At 30.8% G+C, this 16,529-nt stretch overlaps 2 protein-coding genes across 2 annotated transcripts; both read left to right on the top strand.

Annotated features, from left to right (window-relative positions):
• The first annotated feature begins 1,365 nt into the window (after positions 1–1,365).
• LOC101254583 (chaperone protein ClpB1) lies at positions 1,366–5,596 on the top strand. The gene is made up of 7 exons (XM_004235918.5): positions 1,366–1,656; positions 2,160–3,336; positions 3,428–3,609; positions 3,698–4,320; positions 4,417–4,696; positions 4,787–4,984; positions 5,079–5,596. The coding sequence occupies exons 2-7, from the start codon at positions 2,184–2,186 to the stop codon at positions 5,376–5,378; spliced, it is 2,736 nt and encodes a 911-aa protein (XP_004235966.1). The 5' UTR covers positions 1,366–1,656; positions 2,160–2,183; the 3' UTR covers positions 5,379–5,596.
• Positions 5,597–10,525: 4,929 nt separating this feature from the next.
• F3'H (flavonoid 3'-monooxygenase) lies at positions 10,526–15,844 on the top strand. The gene is given in 3 exon segments (NM_001302915.2): positions 10,526–10,997; positions 13,412–13,864; positions 15,095–15,844. Coding segments are annotated over 3 exon segments (1,545 nt in total). The 5' UTR covers positions 10,526–10,547; the 3' UTR covers positions 15,737–15,844.
• Positions 15,845–16,529: the final 685 nt, after the last annotated feature.

The raw sequence follows: 16,529 nt of genomic DNA, 5'->3' as shown, positions 1-16,529 counted from the left end.
TTTTAAATATGTACTTTTAACCTTCCAAAAATTTGACCAAAATGTTCCTATTAATTTATAGAAAATTGAGTAGTCATATTAATGTCCTTTTAGCTTTTCGTATTGGGTTCATACTTCATAGTACTAGTAAAATCTGTGATCAGATTTTTTATTTTTTTATTTTTCAATATACGATTCTAAAGGAAGACTATTTTATGCACACCTTTACATTAAATTAAAGTAAAAGATTAATTTATAAAAAAATGAGTAGACATATTAATGTCCTTTTAGATTTTGTATGGGTTCATACTTCATAATACTAGTAAAATCTGTGATCAGATTCTCTTTCTTTATTTTTTCAATATACAATTCTAAAGAAGGACTATTTTATGCACACGCTTACATTAAATTAAATTAAAAGAATACAATAATGGTAAGTTTTTGCCTTTCAGTTTCATAAGATTATCATATCGGTCCTCTCTGTTTTTCCTAATCCACTAATCATGTATTATAAGTTCAAGCAATCTTAAAACAATTTACTTTAATTGAAAACTAATCACACCATGTACTTTTTATTTTATTTTATAATACACCATGTATTATAATCTTTATTTCCATGTAAATGTCTTTATACATATGTCATTGCGTCAACTTAGTAAATTATTTAGCCTTACTTAAACGACGTAATTTTTTTAGTGATTTAATGCTGAGTCAAATATTCTAATTTTTTGGTTGCTATACAACGAGTGGCTATAAATTTACGTTTAAATAATATTTGGTTATTTACTACTCATTAGAGTATCAAAAATTCTGGTCAAAATCTTTAGACCTATTTGGTAAGATGCATAAAATCCAACTTCATACCTTCCAATCATTTTCTAAGTTTTATAACCATACTTTATATATATATAATAAAAAAATTAATTCAATATTTAAATTTATTCATATAAAGAAAGAAAATCTTCTAATGATTGAAATACATATATATATATATTATAATCCATAATTACATAAAAATGTATAAATAATTATAAATTATACATTTTAATTTTTTTATTTTTTATATTTTCTCATCAAACAAATATCATTTAGATCGAATAAGTCGATAGAAAATAAAATATCATTACATAGATTAAGATTGAGATTGAGACGGAGGAAATTAATAATTTAAATATGTGACATTTTTCATTTTTCTACAAATGAAAAAAAATATTATTTTCCATCATCTTAGCTCCTCTTGATTTTTTTCCTTTTGCAAAAATAATTATTTTTTAAAATAATAAAATAAAAATTCTTTCGCGATAAGTATGGGACCCAAAGTGAATTATGCAAAATATGGGTGTTAAAAACATCTATATCCCAGGATCAGTCTAGTAGTCACCAGATACACAAATCATACGTTGCCACGTGCAGTCATGGAGTAAAAAATATTTCGAGTAAGTTCCAGGCATTTCTTTTTTCTTTTTCTTTTTTTGGGTTGTTTTTATTCTGGTAAGTTCTAGGCTCATCGTTTAAACTTCGAGAACTCTCTATTTTCCTCAACATAAACACCTCTCTCCGTTCTCACTTCTCAACCGAAAAAAACTACAGAAGAAGAAACACTCGAAACTCGAAATCACGCATTTGATTCTATCCCAAGAACAAATCAAAAGGAATTCTCTTGTTATCTGTTAAAAGGTACGCTTACATGTCCCTTCGATTTTCAGTTTTTTGTTTTTTCGAGTTGTGGAAATGATCTCTTTTAATTATAGTTGTTGTTATGTTATTCTACGGGTTCGAGATGTGGAAATAATCTTTGTAAAGTTGTTAATGTTATTTAGGGGTTTGAGTTGTGGAAATAAATCTCTTATAACTAATGGATATTTTTCAAAATAAGTGCATTGAGATTTTTTTTTTAAAATTGTGGGCGTTTTTGGTTATTTCATGAGAATTCATGCATTGTTGATCGGTTTTATGGTTTTGATGGAACTAGTTTTTTTTTTTTTTTTTGGTGATTGAGTTGGTTTGGAGAAATTAGCCGGTTTTGTTATTGGTCATTGTTAAAATTTTAAAAATTTTGTTGGGTTTAGTTGATATAATGAGTAAGTTGGTTTGTTGTGATTATTTTCGGTTGGGTTTTCGTAGTTTTGCTTTGTAGATTGGTTTTATGGTTTCTCATTGTGGTGTTTGTGTTGTTGCAGTTTATTGAAAGACAGTAATTCATCATGAATCCTGAAAAATTTACTCACAAGACAAATGAGGCTATTGCTGAGGCACATGAACTGGCTGTATCAGCAGGGCATGCTCAGTTGACACCTCTGCATATGGCTTTGGCTTTATTATCTGATCACAGTGGTATATTCTGGCAAGCAATTGTCAATGCTGCTGGTAGTGAAGAGACTGCCAATGGTGTTGAAAGAGTGTTCAATCAAGCTAAGAAGAAAATTCCTTCTCAGTCACCAGCACCTGATCAAGTTCCAGCAAGTACTTCGCTTATTAAGGTGCTACGACGAGCACAGTCGTTGCAGAAGTCTCGTGGTGACAGCCATTTGGCGGTTGATCTGTTGATTTTAGGCCTTCTGGAAGATTCCCAAATTGCAGATCTTTTGAAAGATTCTGGTCTTAGTGCAGCAAGAGTGAAATCAGAAGTTGAGAAACTTAGAGGAAAAGATGGAAAGAAAGTGGAAAGTGCTACAGGGGATACTACATTTCAAGCACTTAAGACCTATGGTCGTGATCTTGTGGAACAGGCAGGAAAACTTGATCCTGTGATTGGTAGGGATGAAGAAATTCGAAGAGTAATTCGGATTCTTTCGAGGAGGACAAAGAACAATCCGGTGCTTATTGGTGAGCCTGGTGTTGGTAAAACAGCTGTAGTTGAAGGGCTAGCACAAAGGATAGTTCGAGGGGATGTTCCAAGCAATTTGGCTGATGTTAGGCTTATAGCATTGGATATGGGAGCACTCATTGCTGGAGCAAAGTACAGAGGTGAATTTGAAGAGAGATTGAAGGCTGTTCTGAAGGAAGTGGAAGATGCAGAAGGGAAAGTAATTCTCTTCATTGATGAGATCCACTTGGTTTTAGGTGCTGGTAGGACTGAAGGATCAATGGATGCTGCCAATTTGTTCAAACCGATGCTTGCTCGGGGCCAATTAAGGTGCATTGGTGCAACAACCCTGGAAGAGTACAGGAAGTATGTGGAGAAAGATGCTGCATTCGAAAGGCGTTTCCAGCAGGTATATGTCGCTGAGCCTAGCGTTCCCGACACTATAAGTATCCTTCGAGGGTTGAAGGAGAAGTATGAAGGCCATCATGGTGTCAAGATTCAGGATAGGGCTCTCGTTATTGCAGCCCAGCTTTCAGCTCGATACATTACAGGTATGAATTTTTGTTGATTCACCATTATGTCACTAGTTATTGTTAGATATATTGGATACAAAGATAACTAATCTGTAAATTCTTACTTCAGGTCGACATTTGCCTGATAAGGCTATTGACTTAGTTGATGAGGCTTGTGCAAATGTGAGGGTGCAACTTGATAGCCAGCCAGAAGAAATTGATAATCTTGAAAGGAAGAGGATTCAGCTAGAAGTTGAACATCATGCTCTTGAAAAGGAAAAAGACAAGGCTAGCAAGGCTCGACTTGTTGAAGTAAGTGTTATATCCCAGTAATGCTTTAACCTATTATTCTCAGAACTTGTGTAGAGAATGTGTAGCAATAACATAAATTACTTTTCAGGTGAGGAAAGAGCTCGATGACTTGAGGGACAAACTCCAACCTTTGATGATGAGGTATAAGAAAGAGAAGGAACGGGTTGATGAGCTTCGAAGGCTTAAGCAAAAGCGCGATGAACTTACATATGCTTTACAAGAAGCTGAAAGGAGATATGATCTTGCTAGAGCAGCAGATCTTAGATACGGTGCCATCCAAGAAGTAGAATCTGCAATAGCAAATCTTGAGAGTAGCACAGATGAGAGTACAATGTTGACAGAGACTGTCGGACCCGATCAGATTGCGGAAGTAGTTAGTCGCTGGACTGGAATTCCTGTCTCTAGGCTTGGCCAGAATGAGAAGGAGAAATTGATTGGTCTTGCTGATAGATTGCACCTAAGAGTTGTCGGGCAAGATCAAGCTGTTAAAGCTGTTGCTGAGGCTGTGTTGAGGTCTAGAGCTGGATTAGGAAGGCCACAGCAACCAACTGGTTCATTCCTTTTCTTGGGGCCAACTGGTGTTGGAAAGACTGAACTTGCTAAAGCTCTTGCTGAGCAGCTATTTGATGATGACAAATTGATGGTCAGAATTGACATGTCCGAATACATGGAACAACATTCTGTTGCCCGGTTGATTGGTGCTCCACCAGGGTAAGGACCCTTAACCATTAATGTATAATAGAATTAATCCCAGTTTACTAGTAAACCATATCAGGGGTAATGCTAAATATGTTTATGTGTCTGCAGTTATGTTGGACATGAGGAAGGAGGGCAACTTACGGAAGCTGTAAGGAGGCGCCCTTACAGTGTTGTGCTATTTGACGAAGTGGAAAAAGCTCACCCTGCAGTGTTTAATGCCTTGCTTCAAGTGTTGGATGATGGAAGATTAACTGATGGTCAAGGTCGTACTGTTGATTTCACCAACACTGTGATCATTATGACCTCAAATTTGGGAGCAGAGTATCTCTTGTCAGGATTAAGTGGCAAGTGTACCATGGAGAAGGCCCGTGAAATGGTCATGCAGGAGGTATGTTAGAACGCCCAACATTTGCTGCAAAAGGATTATTTACATTGTTAGTTATAACAACAGGTTCTCATACATCTTCTTTCGTGACAGGTGAGGAAGCAATTTAAGCCCGAGTTACTCAACAGGCTCGATGAGATTGTGGTGTTCGATCCTTTATCACACGAGCAGTTGAGGCAAGTCTGCCGTCACCAACTGAAAGATGTGGCAAGCCGTTTAGCTGAGAGGGGTATTGCTTTGGGTGTTACAGAGGCCGCCTTAGATGTCATACTTGCTCAGAGTTATGATCCGGTAAGTACTAATATCCAGTAATTTAAGTCGAAGATCCTTTTTCATCGGTGTGATGAATGTTGTTGTACTAACTTTTATTATCAATGGTGTTCAGGTGTATGGTGCAAGGCCTATTAGGAGGTGGTTGGAGAAGAAAGTTGTAACGGAGTTATCAAAGATGCTTGTGAAGGAGGAGATTGATGAGAATTCGACCGTGTACATAGATGCTGGACGTGGCGGAAAAGATCTAACATATAGGGTGGAGAATAATGGAGGGCTTGTGAATGCTGCTACTGGTCAAAAATCTGATGTACTGATTCAGCTACCTAATGGGCCAAGGAATGATGCTGCTCAAGCAGTGAAGAAAATGAGGATTGAAGAAATAGATGACGAAGATGATGAAATGGCAGATTAAAGAGAGGTTGAAAATAACACCATGAAAGTTGAAGATATATGAATTATTACTTTTTGTTTAAAATACCCTGTATAGGGTTAGTCCAATTTTACATCATTAAGAAGTGAACGTTCACAAGTTCTCTGTTGATTTTGTTGTGTTGTTTCTTTATGCAGCTTGAAAATGTCTAAATAGTAAATTGTATTTCTCTGATTTTCTGAAAAATAATCTTTTCTCCATCTTTGTGTTCTGATTTTCTTCAAATTTGAGCGGAAAAAGTTCAAAATCAACTCAATATTGTAACAATGATTAACAATTTGTGTGAATTGACCGATTCTAGTTGTGTTGTATTCATTGCTTTTAAATATTCTTTTAGGATTTGGAATACTAATTTAGATTTAGAGTTGGTTTGTTTGGATAGTTTAAAAGCTGTTTGAATTAATTTTTCGAAAGTTAAAAGTTAGGTGAGGAATGTTATTTTTTGCCCTTTAGTTCTTTTATTATTATTATTATTGTTGTTGTTGTTATTATTATTAAATTATTATTATTATCATTATCATTATAATTATTATAATTATTATTATTATATTATTAATAGTAGTAATAATAATAAAAATCTGTGAAGATATAGAAATATGTGAACAATATGTAATATTATTACTTATGGATGTAAAATATAAATTAATTTTGTTTTAATTTTTTTTAAGGATAAGAAAATCTCAAATTAATTAAATTTTTATATGTTAATAACTTTAAGGTTTTTCAGACATTTTGATTAAAAAAGTCTTTATTAGCATTTATTTATCAAATACATCAATAACTTTTTTTTTGCAACTGTATCACTTTTATCAAAACACATAATTATTTATTTTATAAATAAATTTCAGTACTTTAAAAAATATATTTTAAAAGTTATTCTTTTTAAGTCAATTCAAACGAACTTTTAAGCTTGTAAAATTATAAAACAAGACTTGGAAATGGATCGAGGTGGACTTTCCTTTTGTTTCTTTCACTTTTCTTAGTCTAAGAGTATGAGAAAACACTTTTCCTTTTTCGCTTTCTTTCTACTTCTCTGCTCCGGTTGTTTTGCTTCCGACTTCATTTTCATGCCCCCTCCGATTAATCTGTCCACCCAATGAATAGATCCATCGGCCTATTTGGGCTTTCCTACTGACTATAGTCCAGCCCAATAAATAGATAGATCCACGTGTCTTATTGTATGGCACCCGGCCCAAATAGAAGGGAATTAAATTGCAGAATAACCTAGTAAATATGAAAGTGATATATTGTATCAGTTTTTTAAAACACTCTTCAGGGACTTGTCTTAGGGCTCGGCTTGGGGTAAGGCTCTAGCAAAATGCCTCGAGACTCAAGTGTGGGACTTAGTACTACAATACTTACGCCCTAAGCGCCGATTGTACGTCCTATGCATGCCCAATGCCCAACGCTTGGGACTCGCTTAACTGATCTTATACAAAATTGTGTTAAAATCTTTAATTAATATTGTTGATCCTCATAATTCTTGAATAAATGAATGATATGCAACCTTTTAATTTATAAAGATAACAAGATTGAGAGTAACTCAAACAACAAATGCAGTATCACAAATTTACTATTTGGTAACACTATGAAGGCAATTATATATTACGTAACATTTCTCTTTAAATATATGTAGCGAAATTTACTTTTTCACTTATCATTGGTCTTGGTTTTGTCATATGTCTCAAAATTATCATATTTTATTTAACTATTAAAAGGTAATTTTATTTTTATTCATGAAAGTGTGATGTTTATCCTGTAGTACTTGTAAGCTTATTGATTATTTTCTTTTAGGGTTGGAGAGGGAGGGGTAAATGATCGATTTTTTTGTTATTAAAAAGTTAAGATATTAGATTTTTTATATTTATTAGTCATGTTTTATTATTATTGGTGTAATTATTTATGTAATGATGTTTCTCAAATAGTAGTTCTAATACTTTTTTCTTATTATAGATTATCAACACTTATCCCAAATAAAAATCATAATATAATTTCTATATATTATAATTTTTTCATAAAAAATTATTTATAAAATTATTGAAAGAAAGTTGATTAATAATAGAACTATAAAGTTTAATATACATGAGACTATAAATGTCTCGCCTCACAACCCTACCTTTTAAAACACTGTATTATAACTATAGTACCCCTATTGTAATGAAATCTTACTTCACAATACCTCATGTGGTGGGATGAGAGGGAGTCTGAAGGAAAAGAACATCACAAATTGTATAACTTATCAATTTTACCAAATGAGCAAATATAATTTATAAATAAGATATCAGAATATCTTAATACGCTGATTAAATTAATTTATAAATAAACTTTTTTCATTACAAATTTCCAAATACATGTAATAATATTAATAGAGATTCATTAGTCTACCATAGTAATAGCTAAATACGTATTTAATATAATTATTTTATATGATATTGCAATAATCTCTTCGTGTTGTTTTATGAATATTTTTTGCAAAATTAAAATATAATTTCTAGTTACATATACAACTGTTAAATTAAATAAATAATAATTTCAAATTAGGGCATTATAGGCGGCTCAATATTATTGCACCGGTTTGCCTGTCTGCTGTGTTTGTTTCAAAATATCACAAAATAGTCAATTGTAGGTAGAATTTGTGGTTCATACGAATTGCACTATTTTTAATATTTTAGTCTCCAAGAAAAATTAAACACATCCACTCTGCTCTTTTCGTAATAGAGACTCGTAATAAAACAATTAATTGATATTTTATTGGTATGAGAATTAATTTTGAACGTTGTAATTCTTTTTTCATTTTGTCCTTTTCCTACTCTCAATTTTATAATCTCTACGTTTTTTTAGTTTGTTTATAAAAAAAATGACATTCTCTTTTTATTTCTTAAACTTCATTTCAAGTTTATTTTTGAAACGGTGGGAGTAATTTTTTTTGAAAAAATCTTGTCAAATGGAATATATTTTAGGAAAAATGCACAACTACTCTCTATACTATGACCAAAATTCAACGTCTTAACTAAAATATGATACTATTACGCCCTGAACTTTTTTTATAATTTTATACATCTTTTGTCTTACGTGACACATTCCGTGACTCTACGCAGTTGAAGGGGTAAGAGATATTTGTATGTCACGTAAGTAAAAAAAGTACACGAAATTTTATATATATATATACACACACATATATATAATTCAGTGTTAATACAATCTTAAAATAGTTAAGGTGTATCTCTGATATTTCAATCATAATCTAAGGGATAACATTTTTCCTAAGTTTTATACAGAGATAATAAGGTAATTATAATTTTTTGCATCGAAATTATATACTTTTATTTTATCATTTAACGCTTTACTGCTAATTAAATAGTCATAAAAGCCATAAAATGTAAATTTTAATTGTTTTTTATATAAAAATAAAATAAAATTCCTCCCTAAGTAAATCCATAGTGATTGTGATTTATCAATTCTTTTTTCTTTTCCTCCCACTATTTTATTATTTTTAAATGACCATTTGTTTAAATAATTTAAAAAAATAAAAAAAATCCACTAGAAATTATACTTTTGAGCAGTTGTGGCTGTTTGGTCATTAATGTGATCGTATTATATTTTTTAGATTATTGTAAAATAAAATTGCGTATATTTAATGCAAATCGAAAATCATATAGTTATAAATATGTCATGAGCTGAAATACCTAGGGATATTTCTTTACTATTTATTTCCCAAAATATATTTACTTTGTTAGATGTAATGTGGCATGGTTGACATTGTTTCGTGTTTCATTAGTCACCAAGCAATGCAACTGATTACATGATTTATAAACATCCATATTTTCTTTGTACTTATTAGAGAATAATTTATTCATTTTTGACTTTATATTATATATTTATTATTAGAAATATATTATTCGTGAAGACGTATTTATATCTAAATCAAAATTTATTATTTGTAGTAATCATCATTTTTTCTCCTTATCAATTATTCTGTATATACTCTTACTTTTCAGCTAATAACTAAAGGATCTCTATTCGTTATAACTATGTCATGTTTAAATTTATTCGTATTATGTATTTATACTAAATTAAATGTATGATATGTTTTTGTATACATACTTGTGTTACATAATCAATGATATAAATATTTTTCACTTCCTAAATCAATGTTTAGTTAATGAATATTATAAACACTCGGTTTTGTCACAAGATTTGTTCAAAGTAATAAATTCGACTTTCCAATTTAACGATCACTTCAGTATCTCAAAAGATAATATAACCTAATTTAGCCAATACAATAATGTGGCAAAAATTAAATATTCATTGGCGTCAGTGCAATTTGGCGATGTTAAAATTACTAAAATTCACTTGTGCCCGATGTTTAAATTTACGGAATAGTTTAATTATTATATTTTAGAATTTACAATTTTGGAAAATATAAATTTAAATCTACTTAATTACGTCTTCAATTTCATATTTAATTTAATTTGATATTTTTTCATGGAATAAACATATGAAAATTCTTTCTAATAATGAATAACCGTTAATTTGATCATGACACATTCACTATATAAAAAACAATCATTAACAGTAATTAATTCTTAATTATCGTTAAATATGTATTTTTAGAGACAATTAAATACTTTTTGTATTTGTTTTAAAAGTCTTTAGCAGCATTGATTCTAATTAACACCGTTAAAAACTTTAACACTCTTTATTAGTATCAATATTTATTGCCGCTAAAAATAATTTTTTTAGTGATTTATCCTCTTCAGTGAGATAATTATGCACTTTTTTTATAATTTTGCGACTGAAATAGGATTCCGTTAAAATAAAATAATATATAAATAAATTATAATTACGCACTTAACAATATCAAAATAATATAATTGAGACATTTAGTTTTGTTCCCCTAAATTGAAGATTGGGGAAGGAAAATGAAAAGAGGATTATAAGATTGCAAAATTGTGATAATCAATCAACTTACCTACCAATAATTTTCCAATGTTTGAATATGAGAATACACATCGAATAAGTTTTATGCTAAATTTAAGTTACTATGACATGGTCCCACTCTCTCTTTATTTCCACTCTATTTATACTTTGTGTGTTAGCCACTAATATTATTATCCAACTTTTCCTTCTAAAAATTTACACTCCCACCAAATGGCTATATTTTTCTTAATACTATACACTATTATTTCCTCTATTATTCTACATTTCTCTCTTAGTTTATTTTTTCGTAAACGTTACCCAGTGCCACTACCACCCGGTCCAAAACCATGGCCTATAATCGGAAACATAATCCAATTAGGTCCGAAGCCGCACCAGTCCACTGCATCAATGGCCCGAACTTACGGGCCATTGATGCACCTTCGCATGGGGTTCGTGGACGTGGTGGTTGCAGCCTCAGCTTCGGTGGCGGCTCAATTTTTGAAAAATCATGACGCTAACTTCTCGAGCCGCCCACCGAACTCTGGGGCGAAACACATGGCTTATAATTACCATGACCTTGTTTTCGCACCTTACGGACCACGGTGGCGTATGCTAAGGAAAATTTGTTCTGTTCATCTTTTTTCAACTAAAGCTTTAGATGACTTCCGCCATGTCCGACAGGTTTTTTTTTATAACTTTTTTTTTTCACTTTTGATTTTTTATAACTTAATTTAAATACTCTATTATTACTTCATATAGATAGATAAAGAAAAAGTATTCCCACCATAATTTAAAAGCCTCATGCCTTAGGCCTGCTTTTACAGGGTTTATGTTGCTTTGTGCTAAGTATCTTCGTCTATTTTTAATTATCATAATTTTCTTTTTAAGTTTAAATAATAATAATTTTGATACATATTTTATAATGTTATCATATTAATATGTAAAATAATGAAAATTATTATTCTTTTTATATAGTTTTCAAAATATTTTATTTGCTTTGTTTAAATAATCAAATTAATATAATTAAATTAAATTTTAAAAATTGATCAAATTAACTTTTGAAAAACACGACACAACGATTAAAATGGAGTATAATAAAAAGAGAAAGTCCAATGTTTCTAGCACAACTTGAAAATGATGAAAGGTTTATGAAAACTACTTTATTTTATTATCAAAACCTTCTAGACTCTTTCTTTTAGTTTATTGAAAAAATACTATTATCAGATTGGGTCCACCATAAGAGATTAGATTATATGAATCCATAAACCAATTAATTATTAATTAATTAGTACTCATCCTAAAACCCTAGTATATAAGATTAAAATCCATATGTGATTAGTATTGATTCATATTCATAATTGCAACAATAAACAATTGACCCAATAATTAATACAAATTAAATTTATTGTACATGAAGTAAGTTATATTTTTGAATGTATGCCTATAGGGATTTTCACTATTGCAATAACTATGATTTAAAAATAATTACATTATTTTAAGTCTCAATGGATAACTCTAAGGTTGTATACTTCTTTTGACTAATAATATTGAAGTATTTATATTTACTATTGTTGTATTGTGTAGAAAAGTCACTTGTAACGTCACATCACCCAAAAAACTATTAAAATTTTAAGATTAAATTGACAAGAAAAATATAGGTCATTCTCCATACTTCTCTAGAAAAAAACTAAAAGAATGACATACACTAAAGAAATGGACAAATTTTAAAAGAAAAATTTTGTTGATAGAGACAACAAAGAAATATAAATAGGGAAAATCATTACATGGAAAAAGTATTTACTCATACTTTAAAAAAAAAAAAAAACTAATAGCCTGTAAATCGTATAGAAGATGTAAATTATATTAGGTAAATTTTATGTGACAGATTTAAATAAGAAAGACAAGTGAATCGAAGAACAATGTGTAAAAAATATTCATAGGAGTATTTTATTCAATTCAATAATTAATCATACTTCTTTATTAGTGTCTTATTTCAACAGGAAATATGAATACAAGATTAAGAAGAACTATATATTTGAATAGTTTTTAAATAGTTTACATTATTATCAAAATATGTTTTTTTTAGGTCACGAGAATTATTGTACATTATATTGATTTTTTTCAATGAGCTCAAACCCCAATGTCAATGACCAGCAAAAAAGTGCAATGATTTTTCAACACTAATTAAAGCTATATATATGTAACGTCATTGATATAGATTTGAGTCCAATAATATTGGATATGTTTTTGTTGCGTAAATCTAAGTAAAACTTAAGTATTAGGGATATAAATGTAATACATTTTTTAAATAGTTTACACTATTATCCAAATAATATAATTGAGTCATTTAGTTTTGTTCCCCTAAATTGAAGATTGGGGAAGGAAAATGAAAAGAGGATTATAAGATTGCAAAATTGTGATAATCAATTAACTTACCTACCAAAAATTTATCAATGTTTGATTATGAGAATACGCATTAAATAAGTTTTACGCTAAATTTAAGTTACTATTACATGGTCCCGCTCTCTCTTTATTTCCACTCTATTTACACTTTATGCGTTAGCCACTAATATTACTAATTTATAAATTTAATTGATTTAATCTTTAAATATTATTGAAGTCATTTAATATTTAAAATTATAGATCCAATATATATATATATATATATAAGATTTAAATTTATAGCTTTATTTAAAGATGTGCACTTAATCATTATCGAATTGTATAATACTTTGAATGTAGATTCACACATATATAATTACTTTTAAAGAAATTAGAACACCATTGTACATGATTTTGAAATAAAAATATAGATTCACATGAATTCGGTGATCCCTCCAATGTACCCAACTATATTTTGTACAATATTGTTTAATGTCCTTATTTTTTTGTTAGCTTTTTATTATTACTTGATCAAAGTATTGTATGCGAATATTTACTCAATTTATTGAACTTGTCTTTATATGTAATTTTAATTGAGATATTTTCTTCATTAATACTTTTTTTTAGGGTTTAGAAGAATTATCACAAATGTTTTTTTTTTTGACAACAGAATTATCAAAAATGTTAACTTGTCATTTATTTGGCTTCTGCAGGAAGAAGTCAGAACACTTACACGCGCCTTAGCGAATGCTGGTCAAAATCCAATCAAACTAGGGCAGCTGTTGAACGTGTGCACCACGAATGCACTTGCGCGTGTGATGCTCGGGAAGCGGGTATTCGCCGACGGTACTAACGGCATGGATCCTCAAGCGGAGGAGTTCAAGTTAATGGTGGTGGAGATGATGGTTCTCGCCGGCGTTTTCAACATCGGCGATTTTATTCCGGCGCTTGATTGGATGGACATTCAAGGCGTAGCTGAAAAAATGAAGAAGCTCCACGCGCGTTTCGACGCGTTCTTAACCACGATCCTCGAAGAACACAAGGAAAAGCGAGTTGGAGAATCGAAGGAACAGGGGGATTTGTTGAATACGTTGATCTCTTTGAAAAATGAAGAAGACGATAATGGCGGAAAACTTACTGATACAGAAATTAAAGCTTTACTTTTGGTACGCCTCTTACAACTATCTCTTTTATTTCAAGTAAAAATAATATCAATTTTTAGTATATTCGACAAGTAAAAGTGAACAAAATAATAAATGCGAAAAATAGTCATTTTTCATAATGTTCATAATTGTTTGGCTTGAAAGTTGAAACAGTGTTTTAATTTAAGAAGTTAATTTTAATTTGTCCTCGCATTTTAATGGCATGAGTTCTTGAAGTTTAAAGACTTATCAGTTCAAACTTCATGATTTTTTCACTTTTTTCAAAGCCTCGACTTGGACTGTTGTTATAAAGGGTTGTTGAGATGAGTGGTGCTGAAAGCCACATGTATCCTAAATCTTTGATGGAGACAGTGAACTTGTTAGATTTAGGCACCTAGAAAAAGCGAGCTTTATTAAATGGTCCAGCGGGGCCTGGATGCATTTGTTGTGCCTGCTTTTATATTTGAGTGATTTAGTATTTGTGATGGTGATCTCCATGAATACTTGTTTCCCTCATTTATTTTTTGAGCATATTTGTTGGACATTTTTCTTGCTATTTGTTAGTAATTGTAGTAGTGCTCTTGTTTTAACACTCCCGCCAATGTTTAGCATCTGGTGCGTAAGCAATTTTGATTTTGGGGACACCAACATCGAGTGATACGGACCTTGCTATGATACATGTAAAATTAGATTTTAGGCCTAACATACAATCCAAGAGGATTGTCCAAGTCTTATAAGGAGTTCACCCATCTCATTAACAGACTTTTGTCATTCTTTAACAAGTTAATATTTGATTTAATACATAAATAAGACCCTTAACTTAGTGTCAATTAACAATTATGATTCTTAAATTTAGATTTGCACCTTGCATGGAAATCTCGTGTCCTACGTGTATCATGTCATGTAAAACACATGTGTCTACTTGTTCAATTTTACAAATGTTTAAGTGTCTGCTTGTGCACATCCAAAATTAAGAGTCATAGTTACCAACTGACGAGTTAAGGGTCATATTTATATATTATGCTTTTATATTTTATTATCATCTATTGTTTCTCGTACGTCCTATACTTTTTATTTGACTGTTTTAGATTGTTTTTTCTTGAATCGAGAGTGTAAAAGAAAACAGACTATCTACCTTCTTGGTACAGAGCTAAGGTTTGTTTTGTTAATTTTTGTATAAAACTTTATTTAAAAGTGAAAAGACAATTTCAATGTCAAATATCACTGGCTTCATATTTTGGTGAATTACTACAGAACTTATTTATAGCTGGGACAGACACATCCTCTAGCACAGTAGAATGGGCCATTGCAGAGCTTATTCGTAACCCGAAAATACTGGCCCAGGCCCAACAGGAGATCGACAAAGTAGTTGGAAAGAACCGGCTCGTTATGGAATCTGACCTGGCCCAATTGACTTATTTGGAAGCCATAGTCAAGGAAATCTTTAGGCTTCATCCATCAACACCCCTCTCCCTCCCTAGAATTGCATCCGAGAGCTGTGAGATCAATGGCTACTTCATTCCAAAAGGCTCGACACTTCTCGTCAACGTTTGGGCCATTGCTCGTGATCCAAACCAATGGGCTGATCCAATAGAGTTCAGGCCCGAAAGATTCTTGCCCGGAGGTGAAAAGCCCAAAGTTGATGTAAAAGGAAATGACTTTGAAGTAATTCCGTTTGGTGCTGGTCGAAGAATATGCCCCGGAATGAGTTTGGGTATCCGCATGGTCCAGTTGATGACTGCAACTTTGATCCATTCGTTTAACTGGGCTTTGCCCACTGGACAATTGCCAGATAAGTTAAATATGGAGGAAGCATTTGGGCTGACTTTACAACGGGCTGATCCATTAGTGGTCCACCCGATCCCACGGTTAGAAGCCCAAGTATACGGTGGGTGAACAGCCGAATAAGCAGATGACACATGGCATGTGTGCTGAATGTAAAAGAAAGTCTATTTTGTATAAGCTTCTAATTTAGTAGTACTAGTTTGTATTGAAAGAGCAACGCTCATCAGAATATGTTGTTGTGTACTACTTTTTAACGTCATAGTTAATAAAGATTTTCTTTTTTCCATTGAACACAATGGTGAATTTAGTAATTGTCGCTCTGCTTTTCAATTTTCTCATGTTTGATTGGGACAAAAATTTTGAAAAAAGTTTTATAAATTAACTCATTTTCCTCAAAATTAAGGAAAATGACTTTCCTTACAAAATTAAGAAAAAACATTTTTCAAAACTCTCTTCTAGACTCTCCTCTGTTTTCAAATAACATTTTTTTAAATTATTGATGTAATGATATTTCTCAAATAGTAAGTAGAATATTTTTTTTCTTCATTATTAATACTTATCTCAAATAAAAATCATAATATAATTTCTATATATTATAGGTTATTTATAAAAAATTATTTATAAAATCATGGAAAGATTTACTTTTACTTATTTTATTAGTAATAAGATTATAAAATTGAATATATATATATATATATATATATATCTTATTTTATTAGTAATAAGATTATAAAATTGAATATATATATATATATATATATATATATATATATATATAAGATTAAGTCTCACCATGTATTACAGAACGTCTCACCTCACGCTCCATCTTTAATTTTAAAACACTGATCTGGAGGATAAATAATTGAAATTGAGAGTAGAATATGATTTTTAAAAAGTAAAACAT

Source organism: Solanum lycopersicum, chromosome 3 (assembly GCF_036512215.1).
Source record: "Solanum lycopersicum chromosome 3, SLM_r2.1".
Lineage (NCBI taxonomy): Eukaryota > Viridiplantae > Streptophyta > Magnoliopsida > Solanales > Solanaceae > Solanum > Solanum lycopersicum.
The sequence above is the reverse complement of the archived record's forward strand: the minus strand, read 5'-3'. Positions and strand labels throughout refer to the sequence as shown.

Excerpts from the sequence above, each read along its gene's own strand:
- LOC101254583 (XM_004235918.5), top strand. The coding sequence starts at position 2,184 with ATGAATCCTGAAAAATTTACTCACAAGACAAATGAGGCTATTGCTGAG. Across the intron at positions 3,337-3,427 it reads TTCAGCTCGATACATTACAG|GTCGACATTTGCCTGATAAG; the intron begins GTATGAATTTTT and ends TTCTTACTTCAG. Across the intron at positions 4,985-5,078 it reads TTGCTCAGAGTTATGATCCG|GTGTATGGTGCAAGGCCTAT; the intron begins GTAAGTACTAAT and ends AATGGTGTTCAG.